The sequence below is a fragment of the Sceloporus occidentalis genome, unplaced genomic scaffold, assembly GCF_023333645.1.
Source record: "Sceloporus occidentalis isolate IW3139 unplaced genomic scaffold, rSceOcc1.0.p SCAF_8, whole genome shotgun sequence".
In the NCBI taxonomy this organism is placed as follows: Eukaryota; Metazoa; Chordata; class Lepidosauria; order Squamata; family Phrynosomatidae; genus Sceloporus; species Sceloporus occidentalis.
This window is the reverse complement of record NW_028316988.1, coordinates 38,081,865-38,103,877: the sequence shown is the minus strand read 5'-3', so window position 1 is coordinate 38,103,877 and position 22,013 is coordinate 38,081,865. Positions and strand designations below refer to the sequence as shown.

General features: G+C 42.8%; 1 protein-coding gene across 5 annotated transcripts in view; it reads right to left on the bottom strand.

Annotated features, from left to right (window-relative positions):
* The window catches only part of AFF2 (ALF transcription elongation factor 2), a 400,785-nt gene that overhangs the window by 39,080 nt on the left and 339,692 nt on the right, over positions 1 to 22,013 (bottom strand). For 4 of the 5 annotated variants that reach the window (XM_089536318.1, XM_089536317.1, XM_089536321.1 and 1 more), the window contains 3 exons: positions 12,487 to 12,649; positions 10,162 to 11,184; positions 5,063 to 5,187 (listed from right to left, as the gene is read on the bottom strand). In XM_089536318.1, the coding sequence (XP_089392444.1) occupies positions 5,063 to 5,187; positions 10,162 to 11,184; positions 12,487 to 12,649 (1,311 nt within the window). The remainder of the gene's footprint in view (positions 1 to 5,062; positions 5,188 to 10,161; positions 11,185 to 12,486; positions 12,650 to 22,013) is intronic. The other variant, XM_089536319.1, reaches the window with a different exon arrangement.

Sequence of the window (22,013 nt, the reverse complement as noted above, 5' to 3'; positions counted from 1 at the left end):
ACTCTTCAGCTAGGGCTGCTGGGGATTACAGTTCAACATCATCCGGAAGGTTGTGTGATTCCCTTTCTTTGCAAAGGTCTACTTTCTCTGAGTGTTTCTCCAGCTACTACATAGGTGAGCAAGCTCATTTTCTACCCCTAAGACCTTCAGTGGATGCATCCTCCAATGTACAACTTACTGTTTCACAATACCACCTTCTTGGGGTGAGATAAATGTTTACATGTGAGGGTGAGCTTTATTTTAAAGGAGACTTGCCACTTCTGAAAGTTTCCAAGAATGGAGCTTCTTCTTGTTTGGCTGATGGGTGAAGGCGTCTGAGCGGGTCTGGAAGGAATCCAGGGGCCATGAAACAGGTGAGAGGGGCTAGGTGCTTTCATCCCTGTGCTTCCAGAACAGCATATCTATTGCAGCTTCCATATGTCATGCCCATCATATGTTGTAAGGTGAAATAAGAGACAGGCCTCCTTTTCCTATAATATTTGTGTAGAGGTAGGAATCTGAGGAGATGTTGCATGTTATGCAAAGAATACCTACTGAAATTCCCTCTTCCACACAACTATGACAGGGACAAGAGTCCATGTTCCTTATTCCACCTAGCAAACCCTACTAGCTAACTCTGTGCAGAAGACCTGCATGCGATAAAAGCCAGACTGGGAAGAAAAATGGCTGCTATAACAAAAGCACAGTGTCCTTGGCTGACCTTACAGTAAAACCAATGCCCTGGGAAACAATTTTTCCTATCTAGGAAAAAGTAACCCTGTTCAACTCCTGACTTTTTTTTTAAAGGACAATAGACCCAGCTGACTTCTTAACATCTTAATTTGTCCATGGATTTCTTTTTATTATTATTTTAGTTACCATCCTAGTCGAGTCAATGAAGATTATTTGAATTTTAATCTTTCCTTAAACAACTCATATTGCATTCCACAGCCATTTACTTTTCATGATTATTGACTCAAATTTTCAATAGCAAATTAAGTCAACAAGAATTTATGTCTCCCTCTTAGTCAATTGAAGTCAGTGTCAGGCATTTATAGATTTACAATACCTCAAAGCAACAAATCAAAGAGAAACAAGCTCAGCAAAGCAGCTTGATTTCACAATTGGGGGAAATTCAATAGCATCACCTGACTGTATGTTGCAGCCCTTCACCACATCTAATGATAGGCGCATCTATTCCAGTTATTTCCTAATTGTGGCCGTTAGGAAATAAAAACCGTTGCTGTCAAAATGAGAATTTTATTACCACTCTCACTAATATCCTTTATCTGTCTAATACTTATCTAAGAATACATACTCATAAAGCTTATCAAAAAATTCTACTGTCAGAAGAACTCTTGTGAGACCTGCTTCAGAAGGTGGTGGATTCTCCATATTTCGAAGTCTTTAAACAGAGTTTGGATGGGCTTCTTTCGGGAGTGCTTTAGTTTATATTCCTGTATGGCTGGGGGTTGGACTTGGTGGCAGTTGTGGCCCCTTCCAGATCTAAGATTCTACTATTCTCTTCTATTGATTGGAATGAGACGGAAAACAGCTACAGACCAAATTGCATATAAAATGCAAACTTTATATTGAAATGTATACAAAAATGTGTATTCCAGGGACAAATAAACAAAGATCCTCAGGCCCATAGCTAGGCTGGGGCAACCGGGGCACTGCTCCAGGGGTCTCAGCCAAAGGGGGCTCCAAAGAGATGCGGCTCCTTTGCCCGTGGTGCACCAAGATGGTGCCCATGGTGCGCAGTAGGATTCGGGAGCATGTGAACATTCCCTGAATGTACTTTCTGCTTCAGGGCCCCTAAAGGCCTAGCTATGGGGCCGAAGATCCTGAATTGTCAGATGTAGCTATGATGGCAAAGCTCCATTGTTATAGCTATCTCTGCTGATGCCAACCCCACAAACCTATCTCTTACACCAGGCAGTGTCCCAACTGAAGCTGCAGATCAGGGCAGTGGGAAATGATGACTGCAACATTCTCTCCATCCTAAAACATGTTGAGATGGGAAGCTGGAGAGACCTACCATAGATAATTGATATTGAATATAACTGAATATAATCATAGAATCGTAGACTTGGAAGGGGCCACAAGTGCCATCAAGTCCAATTCCCTGTCATGCAGGAATACGCCACTAAAGAATCCTTGAAAGATCCCATCCAACCTCTGTTTGAAGACATCCAAAGATGGAGAGTCCAGCACACTCCAAGGCAGTCTATTCAACTGTTAAACAACACTTACAGTAATATATATATTCCTTATGCTTAGGTGGAATCTCTTTTCTAGTAATTTGAATCCATTGGTTTTCATAATGGTTTGTGTTCTAGTATCTGGAGGAGCAGAGAACAAGCTGGCTTCATCTTCTGCATGACATCTCTCTAGATATTTAAAGACAGCTATCAAGTCATCTCTCAATCTTCTCTTCTGAAAGATAAGCATGTCCAGCTCCTTAAGTTGTTCCTCATAATGCTTGGTTTCCAGACCTTTGATCATCTGAGGGATTTTTTTAATAAAAGCATAAAACTGACAGCTTCTTTCTTTGTACCATCTCACTACTTCCATCTTAGCCAGACTCTGGGAGTTTCTGTGCCAGAAGATGCAGCTACACTGTCGAAATAATGCAGTTTGACTCCACTTTATTTGCCTTGGTTCCATACTACAGATTCCTGGGATTTGTAGCTTTGTGAGGTACCAACACTCTTCGGCAGAGATGGCTAAAATCCTTGTAAAACGACAAATCTCAGGATTTCATAGGATGGAGCTACGGCATTAAAAGTGCAGTCAAACTGCATTATTTCTACAATGTAGATGCACCCAGAGATTCTTCCCCCATCCCAACAGGACTGTTCTGTTAATGTGCATTTGAAAATTAACAGTTCTCCATGCTCTGAAAGTATTATTTTGGTTTTGAAAACCAAAGGGGAGAAAATAGTCAATGTAGTCTCAATGTTAATAACCTCCCTGAAGTGACACGTACTACCCATTACCTATATTCATTCCTTGTTTTTGGCTCATTTCCTTGACTTCTTATCTCACCGCTTTCCCCAGAAACTGGCATTTGTGCATTCCTTGGGAATTACTCAAGTTATGAAAATGGGTTGGGTTAAATATGATCGTGGGAGGATATTAATAACAAGCCACAACGTGATCATGGTCTCAGTAACCATAAACCTAACAGATATGAAAGTCTAAAAAATTTTGCTTGGCAACTGAAGCATCTGGGAGCAAGGGAGTGGAGAGCCAGCATAAGGGAAATAACTATCGATGAACACAATTTTATTTCAACAGAGGATACCAATGATGCAGAGCTCTAAGGAATCAAATTAATGACCTAGAAAACAAGCTCAAATTAAGAAACATCAGGTTGGGGGTAGATCCCCGGGGTTTGATGAAGGCAACATAAAAAATAGATGACGTAAGTGTTGGAGAATGATAAACATATATACTTGATGGAATGACAAAGGCAATTTGCATCATTTTAAAAGGGGTCTCACCCTATGCAATGCATGCCTTTTCTGACTTGAAAAAAAATGGGGATTTAGACAGAGTAAATGTAGTTAAATTTATTTGCAGTAAGTGGAGTTCGTAATTACAAAGGTATAAGAGAGATTAGGGACCAGATGGCTTTAGCTCAAAATGGGTTTAAAAACCATGGATTACATGTTAATTGCAGGATTTTTTTCATAAATATAAATATCATTGCTCTGCTGTAATGTGGTTCAGAATAAGAAAAAGAAACAATTTCTTGGTTCTAGAGAAGACAAACCAAAGTAAGTTCTTTAAAATCAAGGAAGTGACAAAGCAAGGTAGCAGCAATGTATGTGTGTTTGTAGCTTGTCTCACTAGTATGATGCCTGCATAAATAGTTATTAGGAGTAGCGTGGATCTCCTAGAGAAAGATTGCCTTGCCTACATGGTCAGATGATAATAATAATAATAATAATAATAATAATAATAATAATAGGATTTATTTATATGCCGCCCAATCACTGAGAATCCGGGCGGCTTACAACAGAGGGGATAATAGATGGTTCCCTGCTCTCAGGCTTACAATCTAAAAAGACACGACACAAAAGGAGAAGGGAATGGTGAGGGGGGGAGGGGATCAGGTCCAGCATTCTTCTCTCCCTCTGAGGCCTGGACCAAGGCAGATGGACTGGAGGGAGGGCTCTTTTTCTTAATCGAGGCTGGGCCCGATAGTGTTGGGCCTGTCCTTTCGCTCCCTTTAAGGCCGGAAGATGACGGAAGGAGGAAGGGGAGGGCTCTTCCTCTTCAGGCCTGATGGCGTTGGGCAGGTCCCTTCATTCCCTCTAAGACGAGAAGATGACAGTTGGAAGGAGGGAGGGGAGGGCTCTTCCTCTTCAGGCCCGATGGCGTTGGACCTGTCCTTTCGCTTCTTCTAAGGTCAGAAGATGACAGTTGGAAGGAGGGAGGGGAGGGCTCTTCCTCTTCAGGCCCGATGGCGTTGGGCCTGTCCTTTCACTCCCTCTAAGGCCAGAAGATGACAGTTGGAAGGAGGGAGGGGAAGGTTCTTCCTCTTCAGGCCCGATGGTGTTGGGCCTGTCCTTTCACTCCCTCCCAGGCCAGAAGATGACAGTTGGAAGGAGGGAAGGGAGGGCTCTTTCTCTTCAGGCCCAATAGTGTTGGGCCTGTCCTTTCACTCCCTCTAAGGCCAGAAGGTGACAGTTGGAAGGAGGGAGGGGAGGGCTTCTCTTCTTCAGGCCCGATATTTTATAAAAGTACAAAATAACAAGATGTGGCTTTCCCCCCTTTGCCACCAAATTTTGGTGGCCCAATAGTTTTAGACGGGGGAGTGGGGTTCAGTACACAGAAATTGCCCAGCCTAGTATGAAAAGCGATGCAAATTATCTGCCATAAAGGCAGGAATCTGTGTGTGGGGTACAGGGCTATTTTTGTTCCTCTCACCTCTCTGCAAGGACTTTGGGTTCTTTGGGTTCACAAAAATTAGGCTTGGAGGCCATTTGTTGCCCTACTCTTGCATAAAGTAAGATAGACTGATAATCAAAGAAAGAAATAAAGGGAAAAAACAAGAGAAAGAAGAACTTACTCTTTAACACTGGGTATTCTGTGGTTGGGTATTGGAGAAATGCAGGGTGGAAGCAAGCATGAAGCAGCAGTCTCTTCCAAGCGCTGTTTCTTGTTTTCCCCAAATGTGTCCAAACTTTCCAACTGCTTCAAGCACATGGAGAGAAAACAGGTAATTAAAGTTTTTATAAACACTGCAACTCATCTTACTGCCATCTCATCGTGCCAATGATATCAACTGGTGCAGAATGTATGAAACCACCACGCATATCCGTCTAAGTGATTTTAACTAGTTAGGCTCAAATAGTCTAGATCATTTGAGCAAGATTACACAATGCTTCTGTATTTAATACAGTGACCTCTCCCCAATAAAATGTTCATAATTCAATACAAATTTAGTGAATCCTTTGAAAGTGAGCTGAGTAATGGCACATCAAATGTGGCTTGAAAACCACAGTCTGGAAAAATAATGACAGGAGAGCATTGCATTGGCTCACCTGGCTTGCCACAGTCTCTGTGAGAAACACACTAGTTGTACTTTCTAATGGCTTTCTCAAAGCATAACACTCAATCCCAACTAGAACAGATGGACACCTTATTTGTGGCCACAGGCTACTATTGTTACTTTCTTTCTGGGAAATTTATCAGGATTGTCTCAGGGAGTAGCACCAGTCCAGGGACCACCAATTTGAGTAGCCCTCGTCTAGCCCATAAGAAGCTACTTGTGGGCATTGGGTATATCTCACACTTGTTGCCCAGTATAGCATGACCTCCCAATACCTTGTATATGAAATTTGGGCCAATGTAGGATCAAGAAAAGCACCATATTTTAGTTTCAGGCTCTTACTGCCAATGACTAAGGGCTTGTCTACATTCCTTATAAACCACGAATCTCCCTCCCATGGCTTGTTGCATGCTGTTTACATTATGCAGGCTCAAAGCCCCAAATTGGGCCCAAGCCGTGTTCTCAATACCTGGACCTGATTCTGGGTTTTCAACTTTTGTCCTGCAGTAAAAAGACTTACCTTTTGCTCTTGGTTTTCCAGAACACCTAGAGCAAAATGCAAAAACAATGGGTGGCTGCCTTCCTGTGCGGTCCCTGCAAGCATCCCTGCTGGGTGACTGTGGGCATTGAATCAGGACAAGGCTGGGCATCTTGCACCCACAATGGCAAAACCTTGGCTCACAGGGACCATATGGGACAATAGGCACCCATCATTCACTGAACACCCACAGCATTTGAGTGGGGGCATTCAGGGAGAGTTCGGAGTCAGAATACTTCAGGGGCAGCCTAGTATTCTGGCAAATGTAGATGAGCCCCCCCCCCCCCCAGGAGAAGTATCTTAACTTTTCAAAATGAAAAAAAAAATGGACAAAAGGCAGGAAACCATCCAACAATGAGGAAGGTATCTGTCAATCTGGGGAACTCAAAAGGGCTGGATTGGGACCTCAGAAGGGCCAGATTTAGCCCTGGAACCTGAGGCTCCCTACACCTCTGCTAAAAGAGGCATAGGTTGGTTTAACCATACTGTCACTATCTTCATTCTATTTCACTATTTTCATTCTGAGAAACAGACTGGAAACAGTTGTCTGGAAACCTGGCACTTAATCTCTATTTATTTATTTATGGTATTTATACCCCGCCCTTCAGCCGTAATGGCTATCAGAGTGGCTTACAATTATTCCCTGTCCTCAGGTTTACAATCTAAAAGACACGACACAAAAGGGGAAGGGAATGGTGGTGGGAAAGGGGATGAGGTCCAGTGGTTCTTTTCTCCCTCTGGGGCTTGGACCAAGGCAGATGGACTGGCGGGAGGGCTCTTCTTCTTCAGGCTAGCCCTGGTTGAGCTGGGCCTGCCTGTTCACTCTCTCACAGGCCGAAGGATAACAGTTATCATGAAGGGAGGGCTCTCTAACTTCAGGCTAGCCCTAATGGAGCTGGGTCTGCCTGTTCACTCCCTCACAGGCCAAAGGATGACAGTTATCATGGAGGGAGGGCTCTCTTATCTTCAGGCTAGCCCTGATGGAGCTGGGTCTGCCTGTTCACTCCCTCACAGGCGATGAAAGTTATCGTGGAGGGAGGGCTCTCTATCTTCAGGCTAGCCCTGATGGAGCTGGGTCTGCCTGTTCATTCCCTCACAGGCCAAAGGATGACAGTTATCACGGAGGGGGGGCTCTCTATCTTCAGGCTAGCCCTGATGGAGCTGGGCCTGCCTGTTCACTCCCTCGCAAGCTGAAGGATGACAGTTATCACGGAGGGAGGGCTCTCTATCTTCAGGTTAGCCCTGATGGAGCTGGGCCTGCCTGTTCACTCCCTCACAGGCTGAAGGATGACAGTTAGCATGGAGGGAGGGCTCTCTTTATTCAGGCTAGCCCTGATAGAGCCTGTTCACTCCCTCACAGGATGAAGGATGACAGTTAGCATGGAGGGAGTGCTCTCTTCATTCAGGCTAGCCCTGATGGAGCTGGGCCTGCCTGTTCACTCCCTCTCAGGCTGAAGGATGACAGCATGGAGGGAGGGCCCTCTATCTTCAGGTTAGCCCTGGTGGAGCTGGGCCCGCCTGTTCACTCCCTCGCAGGCTGAAGGATGACAGTTAGCATCTAGGGAGGGCTCTCTATCTTCAGGCTAGCCCTGATGGAGCTGGGCCTGCCTGTTCACTCCCTCACAGGCCGAAGGATGACAGTTAGCATGGAGGGAGGAACAGAAAAACATTTGTTTGCCTCCACTCTTTTCATTCATACAGCTCTAAAACTGACATTTTCAAATGCAGATTCTACTGATGGCTGATGTTGTATTGGTTGAGATTTACAATATTCTTTTTTTAGTGTCCCAAAACCATTTTTTTTCTCAGCAAAACCAGAAGTAGAACCATATGAGGTAGGGGGAAAAAGCCCCATTGAGATGACTGCAAATATTCATTGTTTCCTTTCTAAAAACACATTTTAGTTTGAAGCATGCTGTCATATCCCGCCTGATAGGATACCCATGGGCGTAAATAACATAAAACACATGATAAAGCATTGTCTCTTGAGTCACAAAAGATTCTGTTTTACTTGTAGCTGTTGCAAAAATGAATGAAAGAAAGGAAGATTGTTACTTAAGTGAATGGCATTTTGATATATCTCAGATGTTTATGTAACAAAGTCCACACTCTTCTGTATATACTAAAAGACAGCACTCAGTAACTGCTACAGCATGTACAACCTGTTGGTTTTAATGGAGGCATGCCTATTTAAGTTGGAGGAAAACATGACATTAATGCTCCAGACACTACAAAGAACATCATCTGGCAAAGATGTAGTACTAGGCTAGACAAAGCAAGGAAATCATATCTCTCTCTTCTTGGTGTATTCTGAACTCTATTTCAAGTGACTTCGGGTTAATTCTCTGGAGAAGCACCAAGGTTTTCTAGACCTAGGCTTGCAGTGGAAGCTACTGTTCTGCTGTCAGTGTGGTGGTAAAACCTGACATCAAGTTTTAGTTTCAAGTTCAGGTTTTAATCTGAAACTAAGTTTGAACTAGAAAGGAACTTTAAAGGAGTTCTCCAAGGACCTGACCTTTAAACTTCAGAATAAACCCAGAGTGGGTTCACTTATCACAGTTATCACATCTGAAGCCTCCACTACATTTTGTACTGAGAGGAAGAACACAGCAAAATACTAAGGATGCATGTGCTGTACACAACAATAACAAACCCAGTAATAACAACGTCCCCCCCCCCCCCCCGCCTTGCACATCGATCTATGGACTTTAAAATAAAGTCAGCATGAACTTTTGTATGTATGTGTGTATGTGCCTTCAAATTGCCTGTCGACTTATGATGACCCCATGAATTTCACAGTGTTTTCTTAGGAGAGGAATACTCAGCGATAGTTTTCCCAGTTCCTTCCCCTGAAATATATTTATGCATATTTCTTGTATGGTGTGTGCTTCCTTTCCATTCCCCATTCCCTTTCACCCCTTCAATTTCCATGAGTTCCATTTTGTTTTCCTGGTGCCCAGTTCTCCACCCAGTCCTGGGGAACATTATAGGGCATTATAAGAGAAGCATTTCAATTGTGAAGCAATCCTCATTCTTCCCATATATTTTCTGTGAAAGAGGTATGACTAAATGACATTATGGCCAAGATCCTACATCAGGGTTGTGCATCATAAATCTTGGCATGCAGATTTATGCATTGATTCTGCTAGGCAACCCATGTGTTGAGTGGCAACCTTTTGAAATGAATACATATCCAAATGTGCAGCCAAATGCACAAACACACTTTTTTTTTGGGGGGGGGGGAATCTGCATGCACATGAGGAGCCCTGGTGGCATAGTGCCACGCCACACAGCACATGGCATCACAGTGCTCCTCTGGCACTGCATCTACATGATGCATCACCAAAGGAGTGCTGAAAAGCCATGGTGCTGGCGGCTACGGTGCCTTTTCCTCAGTGCAGAAAAGAGCTGCTTTTTGCAGCTCCTTTTTGTGCCACAGAAAGGCGATAACGGGGCACGGTATGCGGTTGCCACGGCCCCGATGTGGTGTAGGATCTACAAGATCCCTTTGCATACTGATTTTCCAGATTGCTATGCCTTTTAATGACGCCACATGTTCAGCTATGTTTCCACAACCTTGAACTGAATGTAGACATTCCACATCAAACAGAAAAGTCCAACTACTTCCATGAAGAAGATACTAACAAGATTCTGATAATTGTGCATTGTGCAGCACCATGTTATACAGGGATTGTGCATCCCTGTGTTTACCATTGCCTTGTCAAGTTGTTAATGTCACGATGCAAATCTTTATAAATTTTATTTTTATAGGCAAGAATAAACCATTTTATGATTTTTCTCTTTTCTGTGAGAAATTCATCAAAAACAATGCGGCTTTCACAGAATATTCACATCTTAGGACTTATTCTGTACAAAGAAATGCATGTGTCTTTTAATGTACAAAATGACATTTTCTGTCCAGAAAACAATATATAAGCACAGAAGAAACATTTCCTACACAGAAAACAGCATTCTCTGTGCTGAAATGTTATTTCCCATCCCTGTTGTTAAGTACCATGGATCCACTAAGGGTTGGGAATTTATTATAAGTTGCAAATAAATGAAAACTGCATTTTACCTTGTGCTTCCTTTTCGATTTAGTGGGTGGTTTTTCAGCAGCGAGTGTTGGGGACTCTCGACATTGCCGTCTATGTTTCGTGTTGACTTCCCTGGGTTCCATTTTCCCAGGCATGCTCTCAAAGGTGCCTTGCCCAGGAATCCGAGAGAGCAAACTCAGGTCAATTTTCACCCAAAGGTATTTGAGTTCTTCAAAGTCTTTGAGTGGGGAGAGGGGCTCATTCTGGACAATGGGGATCGGGGAGAAAAGGGGCTCTTCTAAGTCATTGCTATTGGGGTCAATGGAAACGTTGCTGCCGGTACTTGTTAAGCTGCTGACACTGAGGATGTTACTGCTGGAATCCTTGGCTTTGATGGCACTGTCAGGGCCACTGCACGCCTGCAAGGTCTTAGCCTGCAGGTTTTCCTCCTGGTCCGTGTTTGAATCGGAAGTGGATGAATCGGTTTCCACAAACTCCCGAGACTTTGGAATGGTTTTGCTGGGCCCCCGATATTTTTTCTTTTCGAGTGCGGGGCCAGTGGTAGTTCTTGGCTCTTTCCTGGGAGCAGTCTTCCCTGCTGCAACTTTTGTGCGAACTTTTGGCTGCTCTTGGGCATCTTGCAATTCCTTCTCTTTGGGTGTGCTGCTGGTAATATTTGGTTTGGGCCAATTGTATTCGTCGGCGCTGGGAGTCCGTTCTACTTTTTTGGGTTGCTTTTTCCCGGTAGTCCTTTGGGTGGCAGGTTCATTGTGAGCTGGAGATTTCTGCTTAGAAGCTTTCGCTTCGGCCGGGGCTTTGTGGGCAACCCGTGGCTTGGCCTTCTCTCGGATGGGACTACGTAGCGCCCGGTCTTTGGAATCAGTCAGAGGCAAGCTGCTGTTTAGCTTCCCTTTGTTTTGCCCTTCATTCTGAGAGCTGCTCTGAGCCTGAGAGCTGTTCTCACTGTGGTTTTCATGCTGGTTGTTGATGATCGTTTTGTTGTGGGGGTTGACTTTGTTTAACCATTTATCCAACTGCCATTTGTTAGCTGAAGGAGGTTCAGGCTGAAGAAGGGAGAAAGAGAACTAAACTTTAAAACAGCAGCAACAACAACAACAGAACATCACATCCAGGGATAGCCATGTTGGCCATAAAGCAAATCCAATAACATCAAAAATCCACTAAAGAGTGATACCTTTGTCGGCCAACCAAAATGCACAATATACATATTGCTAGCTTTCAAAGCTCCACTTGCAACACCATCTTTTATAACATTTGAGAAATCAGAACTACCTAGTTTTAAGAATATTTTTTCTTGCTTGATCAATACAGTATCGAATAATACTATCATCATTTAACAAGGGATGGCTTGATTCAGTTTGTGCTATCATTGAGTCTGCATCTACACTGCAGAAATAATGCAGTGTGACACTTTAAATGTCATGGCTCCATCCTATGGAATCCTGGGATTTGTCATTTTATGAGATATTTAGCCTTCCCTGTCAGACAGCTCTAGTGCCACAAGAAACTACAAATCCCAGTTTCCATAGCATTGAGTCATGACAGTTAAAGCAGTGTCAAACTGCATTAATTCCACATTGCAGATGAAGCCTAAGGGTTTAGTTGTTTCTATAGTTACTGTGATGCAGCCTAATTAAATGAATGAAGAACATGATTTAAATACAGATAATGCTCTGTTTTGTGAAGGCGACGGCTTTCATGACTGGCAGCCATGGCTTTTTGTGGATTTTTCAGGCTATGTGGCCATGTTCTAGATGAGTTTATTCCTGATGTTTAGCATTCTCTGAAGATGCCAGAAACAGATGCTGGCATCTTCAGAGAATGCTAAACATTAGGAATAAACTCTTCTAGAACATGGTCACATAGCCTGAAAACCCCACAAAAAACTAATCCTCTATTTTGAGCCCATACATACAGGCAAAAATAAAGCTGCTTCAGGTCACTTTGGAGGTATGCTATTTAAATGATTAAATGATGCATGCATCCTAAGAGACCAGAAGCCGCGCCAAAGCCACGCTCCAGTCCTCAGCTCTTTTGGGACAGGTCTGAGAGCTGTCTACACTCTTAAATCTTACAGCTAAACTAAATGTAGGCAGGAGAGTGAGTGAGTGAAAACAAGGGCAGTACCCCTGGCTTTTCTGGCAATTGGCTTGAACAATAAAACGAAAAAGCTCAGGTATTTTTCCCATTTTTGTGGCCAGCCCCAAGTGGATTGCATTATTGCGTCAAAAGAACAGAGGTCTTGCATTTACAAAGAGATGAGAATACTCAGTTGCAAAAATAAAATTCCAACCCTAGAACACATAACTTTATACAGAGGAAGGGTGTAAGAACTTAGGCGTTACCTCTGGAGTTCCACTGCGTGACTCTTCATTGCATTCACTATCACTGGAGCTGGTTTCACTGTCTGAATCTGACTCAGAGCTGCTTTCAGATTCACTGGAGCTTCCTGAGCCTCCACTGGAATGTACCAAGACTGTGTTGTGCACTGTTGGCAATGCAAGGCCACTGCAAATCAGATGTGGAGAGAAAGAGAGAAGACAAGAGATAAACAGAGAGAGGGATGAGCGTTAATATTTCCAAAAGTCCATCTGTTTTTCCATTCCTCAATCTTGGATGATTTAATGTTCATAGTAAGTTCAGGATCTTGAAACTGAATTGCTCACTCAGCTGTGGTTCAAACCAGACACGAAGTGGGAGTGTGTTTTCCCTTCGGTTAACCTGTTTTTCCTCCCACAATGGGATTTTCTCAGAGACATGTGCCTGAGCAATGAGACTTGCAAATTAAACTCATGTTTACCTTCTAAGAATCAGTTGCAAAAGAAGGCATGTTAAATGCAATGTACGTATACGAGGAAAAAATGTGGGCTGGCTAACAAACATCTTTCACCACTTAGGGGAACATCTCTGGAGGAAAAATGTGTATCCATGGATTTTGATATCCATAGGAGGTCCTGGAACCAAGCCCCAGTGGATACCAAGGGCCCCACTGTATGTTATGGAATTCATGGCAACAACACATAGTGATGGTCAATAGTTGAGACGGCTTTAAAAAGGGACTGGAGAAATAGAGTGGGTACTACTGATGAGGAAAGGCCTTAAACCATCCTCTCCCATGTAATTTGGAACACCATGGTACCTGGGTAACATATAATTCTGCTCATACAGCGCGCCCGTGCCATACGCGGGCGCGCCATACGCGGCCTTGAGCATACGCGCTCAAGACGCGGGGCACGCGCGGGGCGGAAGGGGCGGCGTGTCCCATTCAATTGAATGGGCGCGCACGCACCTGTTGCGCCCCACGCGCGCTTGCGCCGCCGCACACGAGCCCCATTGTTTCCAATGGGGCTCGAGCATAGGCGGAATTCGCCTTACGCGGAGGGATCCGGAACGGATCCCCCACATAAGGTGAGGACGGACTGTATAATAATGGGTCAAACATCAGCCTTTGTTAATTCCATGTTTTTGACATCTTAGGCTGCAACTGTTAATCATATTCCTCAAAAAACCCTAACAACTCTGTTTGAATAAAAAGAGACAGCACCAGATTCACAGGAGAAGAGGATTTGCATCTTCTAATTTCTGAAGTGGTTTCTGAGGTTTTTAAACTAAGCAGAACACAGGGATTATGAGCAAAGAGACAAACAAGATATAATTTATCATCACACATCCAAACCTGTTAGGATGTGGCTCGTGAAAACAAATAATCGTAGTTTAAATAATTTACCAAGTGAAATGCATAGTCTTCTCTCTCATTCCCTTTCCCTCTCTGGTCAACACATTTATAATTTATGCTCAAATGAAGGGCATTAGGCAGTTCTAATATCTGGATGTAAACACTTTAAAAATTAATTTTAACGAATGCTGCGGGTTATTCTAACCCCCCTCTCCAGGGCTGTATACAAAGAGCTGTAGGCGTATTATGATTCCCTAGAGAAGCCCTGGGGATTCTTCACTGGAAACTAGTTTTTCACTCATACTTTCGCTAAGCCAATACTGAGTACCATAAAATGGTCATTTCCACATTAGAAGGAACTGTAGAAGGATCAAAAGATTGTGCGCAGTTACACACACACACACACACACACACACACACACACATATATTCTTCTTGCTATGTGAGATTATGAGAGATTTTGTAGATTATTTCATTCCTTTTTTTTGTACTTTGGGGCTTTATTTGTGAAAAATTCATTTGTGAAAAAATTTGGGCCAAAATCCTGCATCATCACCTATGATGACAGAGCTTTGTCATTTTGGTTGTGTCCAATGATGCCACCTTTCAAATAGACTTTCTTGGCAGCCTGGCAGTGTCATGACCAAGGTACTTCCAACATGCTGTAGACGGGGCAGCTGGGGAATTATGTCCAAAAATGCTCTCCCACTCATGGGACAAGCCCTTGGGATCCTGGCACAACTGCTTGTTTCAATGCCCTCTGTGATCAGGAGAGTGCTTGCAGATGTTATTCACCAGTGCCATGATCAGCAATGTCTCAGAAGCACTTTGGTTGGGTTACTGCCAGGCTGCAACGGTTGGTGTTTGGGGTCTTGTTTAGTCTTTCACAACTTGAACCTAATCACTGAGTTGGAAGAGGCCTCAAGGGCCTTCCAATCTAACCCTCTTCCATTCAGGAATACACAATCCAAGCACTCTTTGCAGATGGCTATGAAACCCCAGCAGTTATGAGTTTATGATCTCCTGCTGAATAGGTGCTGAGCAGAGATCTGGTGGGGAAAAACACCTTAATTTGAACCAACACACAACATTTTTGTACAGAAAAATACTTTATGCAAAGTACACATTTTTCTACTAAGAAATATTTTTGTGTGCAAATACACACACACACACACACATGCACACAAAGTCCTGAAATGAGAGAAGTCTACTAATAGTTGAGTATTCTTTAAAAATGTAATGCCTTTCTGTGTCCGCTTTGTCTTTGGAAACAAGAATATTTGTGAATATTATTTAATATCCCTGAATAGTAGCCATTATTCGTACTTGGGTCAATGTGGGAAAAACTGTTAAGGGAGCAGTAAAAGTTGAGTTTGAATAGGCCTTTAATTGTTTGACAAAGGTAAGACAAAAATAATAAAAAAAGACCCAGCCTGGCCTTAATTTCATTTCTGGCAAAAAGCAATCCGAAAACTACCCCCAAAATCTATTATATGCCAGACAACATTGCAAAAATCTACTTCTGAAAGATTGCCGGTTGGCTCAAAATAATGCTTTTCTTGTCCATAACAAATACGATGAGGTCATGTTTGCTTTTCATCTTGGATAACAAAATTATGACTTCTGATACATCTTGCAATTTCATGTTGAAGGACCCAAGGCCACCAAACCATATCCTTTTAAAGCAGAAGCATTCCCTTTTCAGCACTTTGGGGCAGTATGTGAGTTGCCCGGCTATATAATCAGCTACGATGAGAAATACTTTTTCTCAGCGCCGTGCAAAACGAAAGATCAATGCATACTGATAGGCAGTACAATTGATTCCGGGAAAAGGAACATATACAAAACGAGCCATGATGGTGATGGTGAGGAAGGGAAGAAGAAATCACCATTTCCAAAGGAAAGATTAATTCAAATAGAGAGGTTGCAAGCCATTTGAGGGGGAGTGGGTGGTGGTGGGGACCTCCCTGTCATTTTAAGAGAAGTATAGCTTGGGATAATCCTTTCCTCAGGAGGCTCATTTCAGCCACATCCTTTAAAATAGTTTTCTATGAAGGTCAAGGGTTTGAATATTGGCTGATGGACCTGTTCTTCCATTTTTCATTCATATGAGACTCAGGTGGGTATGAAACAGAGAGAAGAACTGTAGCTCAGTTGCCCAGCACAAGCTTTACTAGTGGAAAATCCAGGATTCAATCCACAGCATCTTCTGTTAAAGACTCTCAGCTAGCAATGTTGGGAAATACCATTTTGGAGACTTGAGAAACCATGCCTGTCAAATAAGATCAGCGATGGCTAGTGGCTGCTATCTCAGTGGACCATGAGTCTCCTCTGGGTTTCAGTCCAAAGTTTAAAGCATGTATTCAACATGCTCCACTCTTCCTTCCAAACAGGTTCAGGACCTTGGATGACCTCTTTAAAATATGGAGTGCAACCCAGACTGGATTCATTGTGCCACTGACTAGGATCTCCCAGATGTGTTAACTGTTGATGGACACCTTTAGGGCCCTCGCTACCTTTGGTTCCGGTTATTTTTAAAGACTTAAACTAGGCAGCCCTTCAAACAGAGGATGTCTTAACATGGCTTCCCAAGGCAACAAGAGACTCATTATCTTAGTACCAGATTATACAATATATTTATTTATTTGTGGTAGACATCTGTTTAACACAGAATGCCATTTTGTTCAATTGTACAGCTTGCATTTAGCATGTTTTCTTTTATTATTGATCACTGGAAAGTTTTAGTGTTTCTTGGAAGAATGTAAATGAAATCTTTCTTCTTCACCACCACCATCACTGGATTTATTTGAAAGCCCGAGTGTTGGAGTCTTTGAGGAAATCCCACTGTAGTAAAGAAAATGGATTAATCACAGGGAGCACAAAACATTTAGTTTGAATCTTAATCTTTCCTACCTTGCAAGTCCAATTTAGGAGCATAAAATAGATCAAACCCCTTTCTGCTGTGTTGAGCATTGTAGATAACGGTGGGGTAGAAATAGGATGGTTAAATAAATATCTAGACCTCAATAAAATTACTTATAGTCTACTTTACCCATGCCACTTTTTAGATGGTCTGTTGACTTTTATTCTTTAAGTCGTATTATATATTACTGCCCTTTGATAGTGGCAGCTTGACAGAGAAACATTGCACATCTGAAATGAGCTAATTTAACTCATATCAACGTACACATTGCAGCACCATAGCCTTCACCCCACAACAACTGCATATTATATTGCATGCTAAAAGCAGAGAGAAAAATAAAACACTTTCCTTGGCTCTGAAGTATTTTACATTTTTTGTGCTTACTAGATCAACAGTGTTAAAACTATAGCAATATATATAGGCTGTGATCCTGCATCAGAGCCTATGATGTGTAACTTTATGGTGATGGAGCAATGTTGTTGACACAAGGATGTACAACAAGATACTGTGCAAATTGTCCCACTGAGCTCCCACTGCGCAACAGGGCACACTGTGCATTGGGACACATTGCATATCAAGGCAGATTGTGCAGTGGGACTACTGCAGAATAACCACATTGCTGGCTCCAGTTGCACAATGGATGGTGTAGCTATGGCTTCATTCACCCTCTCAGAATATGAATGTTACACAATGGTGCAATTCAATAGTTTGCCATTATATGTTGGTTTACAATGATATAACCGTGTGGTTTCTCTCAGTAACTCTTAGCACTATCACCAAACATGGAGCTTTTACTCTCTAACTCATCCAGTGTGAAGAATTCCATGATTCTCACTGTAATCACCAACTGTGAAGGCTTTCCCTGATCACCGCCTTTTCCATCAATGTAAGGACTTCCTCCAGTCCCATCTGTGTAACCATCACCTGTGAGAACTTTCTAGATGCCCTCAAGATCCCTGTGAGACTTTATGCAACTTCTCTCTCCATTGGACTCCATCCCTCTATGTTCACTGTTGCCACCACAGACACCTTGCCTGAATTATTATTATTTATTATTTTATTTTCTTATATCCCACCTTTCTCCCAATATAGCTTGAATCCAAGCTTCCTGATATATATAGCATTCCCAGAGCCCCAAAGTGTATAAAAACAAAACACTGATTCTTTATTAACAACAGTTGAACACAAGAAAGCATTTAATTTATTTAATTATTTAATACCTGTAAATGATTTAAGTACATTTGAAACACATCTCACTCACTCTCTCATGCTCAGACCCTTAAACACCACTCATTAATTCCTCAACCGGACTAAGGCGGTATACAGACCACCCCTTTGGGGTGGCCTGCACTTGCCTCTTTCCCCGACAGATTGGGGCCTAAGCTGCCACAGTGGCAGCCCCAGAGGCCCCGATCCGCCGCTTTTCCAGGCCGCGGGGAAGCAGCAAAAGGCCGCTTCCCTGCTGCCTGGAAAGGGGTGTCCTTGGGGCTTCAAGTCCCAAGGACACCTCAACAGCGGCGGGGGACAAGAGAAAGGGGCCGCTTGGTTCCTTTCTTCTTGTGTCGCTGGCGCGGCTGCTTAAAGGCCACGGCAGCAACACAAGTGACAGAAGGAGCTCCATTTCGGAGCTTCTTCCAGCACCGCGGAAAGGGCGCCACAAGCACCCTGCAGCGGCGGAAGGGCGTCATGCATGCGCCCCTCCATTTGGAGACAGCACACGTATGACGTAATCATGGTGGGCCCCGTGTGTATAGGGCGCCGCCACGATTACGCCCCCGTCACATGCTAGGGGTGAGGCCGGTATGGACGCTGCGTCCTCGGCCAACCCCTAGCACGTGACCGGGGCACCGTATCCGGCGGTCTAGATACAGCCTAAAAGACTCTTTCAGACTCTGAATCTAATTCTCTAACTAACCACTAAACTGTCAACTATTTCCTTTGCTATTCACCACCTTTATTCAAATCATTCCACCAAATACTCTTCCCTTACTTTTCCTCCCTTGTAAGATTTCCTTCTCTTACCTCCTCCCAACAGTTCCTTACCTTATTATCTATTATCTAATAAATTAAAAAAATATGTCTTATTACCAGTCTATGGCATCACTGTAACTTCCCACCAGGATGCCAGGCACAGATAGTACAGTAGTATACTAGTTTATTTGATCTCCTCTATGACTCCCATCATTTCCAATTATCATTTAACTGATGTTTATATGTATGGAAGGGTTTGGGATGGTACTGCATTTCTCTTTTTGGTGGAGGGAAGGATTTGGTTGGAGGAAGCAAGCAAAACACTCAGATTTCCAAGCCTCCACTTTTGCTTTCAGCATTTCATTAAATTGGAGATTTATTTTCCAAATGTCTCTTAAATGATTACGAAGCTATCGTGTGCATGGCTTATTTTTCTGCACCATAAACGAAGAATGAACATGCAATTTACGCATTACTTGTTTTTCCCCTGCTCGCTGCTGAGCCGGTTATTACATTATTTTCAACACGCCATTTACTCTTAATATTTTAATAATTGAAAGGTGAAGCTGAGTAGTTACAAATATCATGCATACCACTGGCAATTATTAATCTCCTCCAGGGTGAATGGAGTCCAGTCCTTGTTCTATCACAATATTCAGTAATCAAAAATGTTCCCTTGATACACCGGGGCTCCCAACCGAATAAAGTGTTTTTACTTGATTTATTGGACAAATGGCAGATAATTAATCAAATCATCAATGTATTAAATATAGCTGCGCATAACTAAAGCTTTAGATGCCTTTCTGAGATATTGAAAAGTGTGATAACACAAATGCAGTAATCAAATGTTAAACCCCAAATAGCCATCTTTATATTATTTGTTATGAGCCTCTGAAAACCGCAGTTAAGCATCGCAGAGTTAGCAAATCTGGGGCACGGTAGTCCCTCATTGCAACATAAATATCCTTTGCTCAATTCTCTTTTCTTCAGGCCTATGATCCACAGGGCCCCAGAAGGGTGGGAAATGTTTAATATTTATATTTTTAGAACTGGGTGATTTTTCACTCCCAGGAGTCCAAATTGCTGAAAACTGAATGAAAATAAAAGTAGAAGTGATGCAAAGTCACTTCCAGTTGTGTTAGGTATGTCTCATGGAAGGGGGAAATGCCCCTCTGTAGTTGCCCACTGTAGTTGCCTAAAGGGATCCTGGGATTTGTAGTTTTCTCTGGCACCAGAGCTCTCTGACAGAGATGTTTATCACACTATGCTCTTAAAGAGGTACTATTCCAGTGTGACTCCTCTAGATGCCTCCTGTTGCATGCTGGGATTGGCAGTTTTAAGGAGGGGTATTTAGAATTCTCAGGCAGAGAAGTTCAGCTCCTTAAAACTGCCAATCCCAGCATGCAACAGGAGGCTGCTAGAGGAGTCACACTGGAATAGTAGCTCTTTAAGAGCATAGTGTGATAAACATCAGGGAAAGCTAAATATCTCGACAAATGACAAATCCCAGTTTCCATAGGATGGAAGTATGGTGGTTAGGATGGATGGAGCAGTGTCAAACTGCATTATTTCTGTGGTATAGATGCAGCCTAATGCAGCAAATCAAAATTAAAACAACCAAACTGTAATGATGACAACAATGATGACGATGATGTAGATGTAGTTATCCAAAATACAAACATTCTTGTTTTTTCTTAAGTAAAAGTGACAGAAAAACATTCTTTCCAATTGGGGAAAAAACCCTTTTAAGTTCTCTCTTCATTTTAATATTAGCTTCTGCTCAGTATTTATTTGGGATGCTATGTGCTAGTTTGGCAACAACTGGTTTTCCAAGGGCTGAGAGTCTACTTCAATCTACTTTAGACTGAACCCTGTCTTGAAAGACCTGATGTTAAACTAAGAGCTAAATCTTTTCCCACCCTTCAACTTGGAATATCTTGTTAATTATGGCATTCATAATGCATTAAGAGTAAGAGGGTGTTTCTGCTGAAGATAAATGGAAGTGAAAACCCTTCTAAGCATCCACTATAAATCAAAAAATGACTATTAATAAACAGTTGTGGTGGGGTGGAGAGGAAATGACAGCTATTACAAGATTCTGCTTCCATGCTTTGCCTAATGTTATCAGTGTCACGTTTGACGCTGACATCTTAAATCTTCAGCGTGAAAACCCTGAAAGTCTAAAGGCGCAGTTCCTTTTAAAACAGAATCTCCAATGTCCTGTTATTGTAAATGACAATAAAAGAAATGGCATGAATCTATCTGATTGACAACCTTGCCTTCCAGTCCATATGCAGTATGTTGCTGTTGCTATTACCAAGGCTGTAGCAGGTTCCCTTTGCTACTCAAAGGTAATAGAATCATTCAAATGGATCAGTTTACAGTACGGCCAGCACATGTCTGTCAGCATCCCCAGGAATTGTATAAAAAAGTCAAGAGTCAGCATGATGTAGTAGTTGGAGTACCGGACTACGATTCTGGGTAGGGTTGCCAAATCTTGGAGTCTAGCCCTTGGTCTCCCGTTCTCATGGACCAAGTATGGTCTACTGGTTTGAGCACTGGATTATGACTCTGGAGACCAGGATTTGAATCCCAGCTCAGCTATGGAAACCCACTGGGTGACCAGAGGCAAGTCATACTCTCTCAGCCTCAGAGGATGGTAATGGCAAACCCCTTCGGAAGAAACATGCCAAGGAAACCCTATGATAGGTTCTCCCTAAGGTCACCATAAGCGGGAAATGACTTGAAGACACATAAAAACAACAACAATTACAACAAAACATCAAGAGGCAGTATGTAGTAGTAGTTTCAGTGCTGGGTTAGGGTTTTAGGTAGGGTTGCCAGATCTTAGGGTCTGGTCCTGAGTCACTAGGTTATCTCCAGGTGGGAGACAAGGGCATATTCTCCAGTTTTGGTGGGCTCTGAAGAGGAAAAGGTTGTGTACAAATCTCCATCTCAGTTAGTAGAGCAGCTCCCTTGCAACAAGGCACATCATCTTGGCTTTTCAGGTAAGTTCCATCTTTCTACTAAGATCCCACCTGGCTACATCTCCCTCCCAGCCAGTTGGCTGGTAGGCAATCGTACTTGCCGGGGTATTTTTATTTCCATTTTTATAGCTGTCTTTGTGGTATATTGTAACCTGCTGTCAAGAACTCTTTGCAAAAGTGCACAGTGCGTGACTCATCTAAATCCTCTGTATGACTCATTTATGGGATAGAGCTCCTGAGGAGCTTTAACATTAAATAAAATAAAAAAAGAGTGAAGGAAACAAAGGAAAGAGAAGGAAATGAAACACTGGCTCT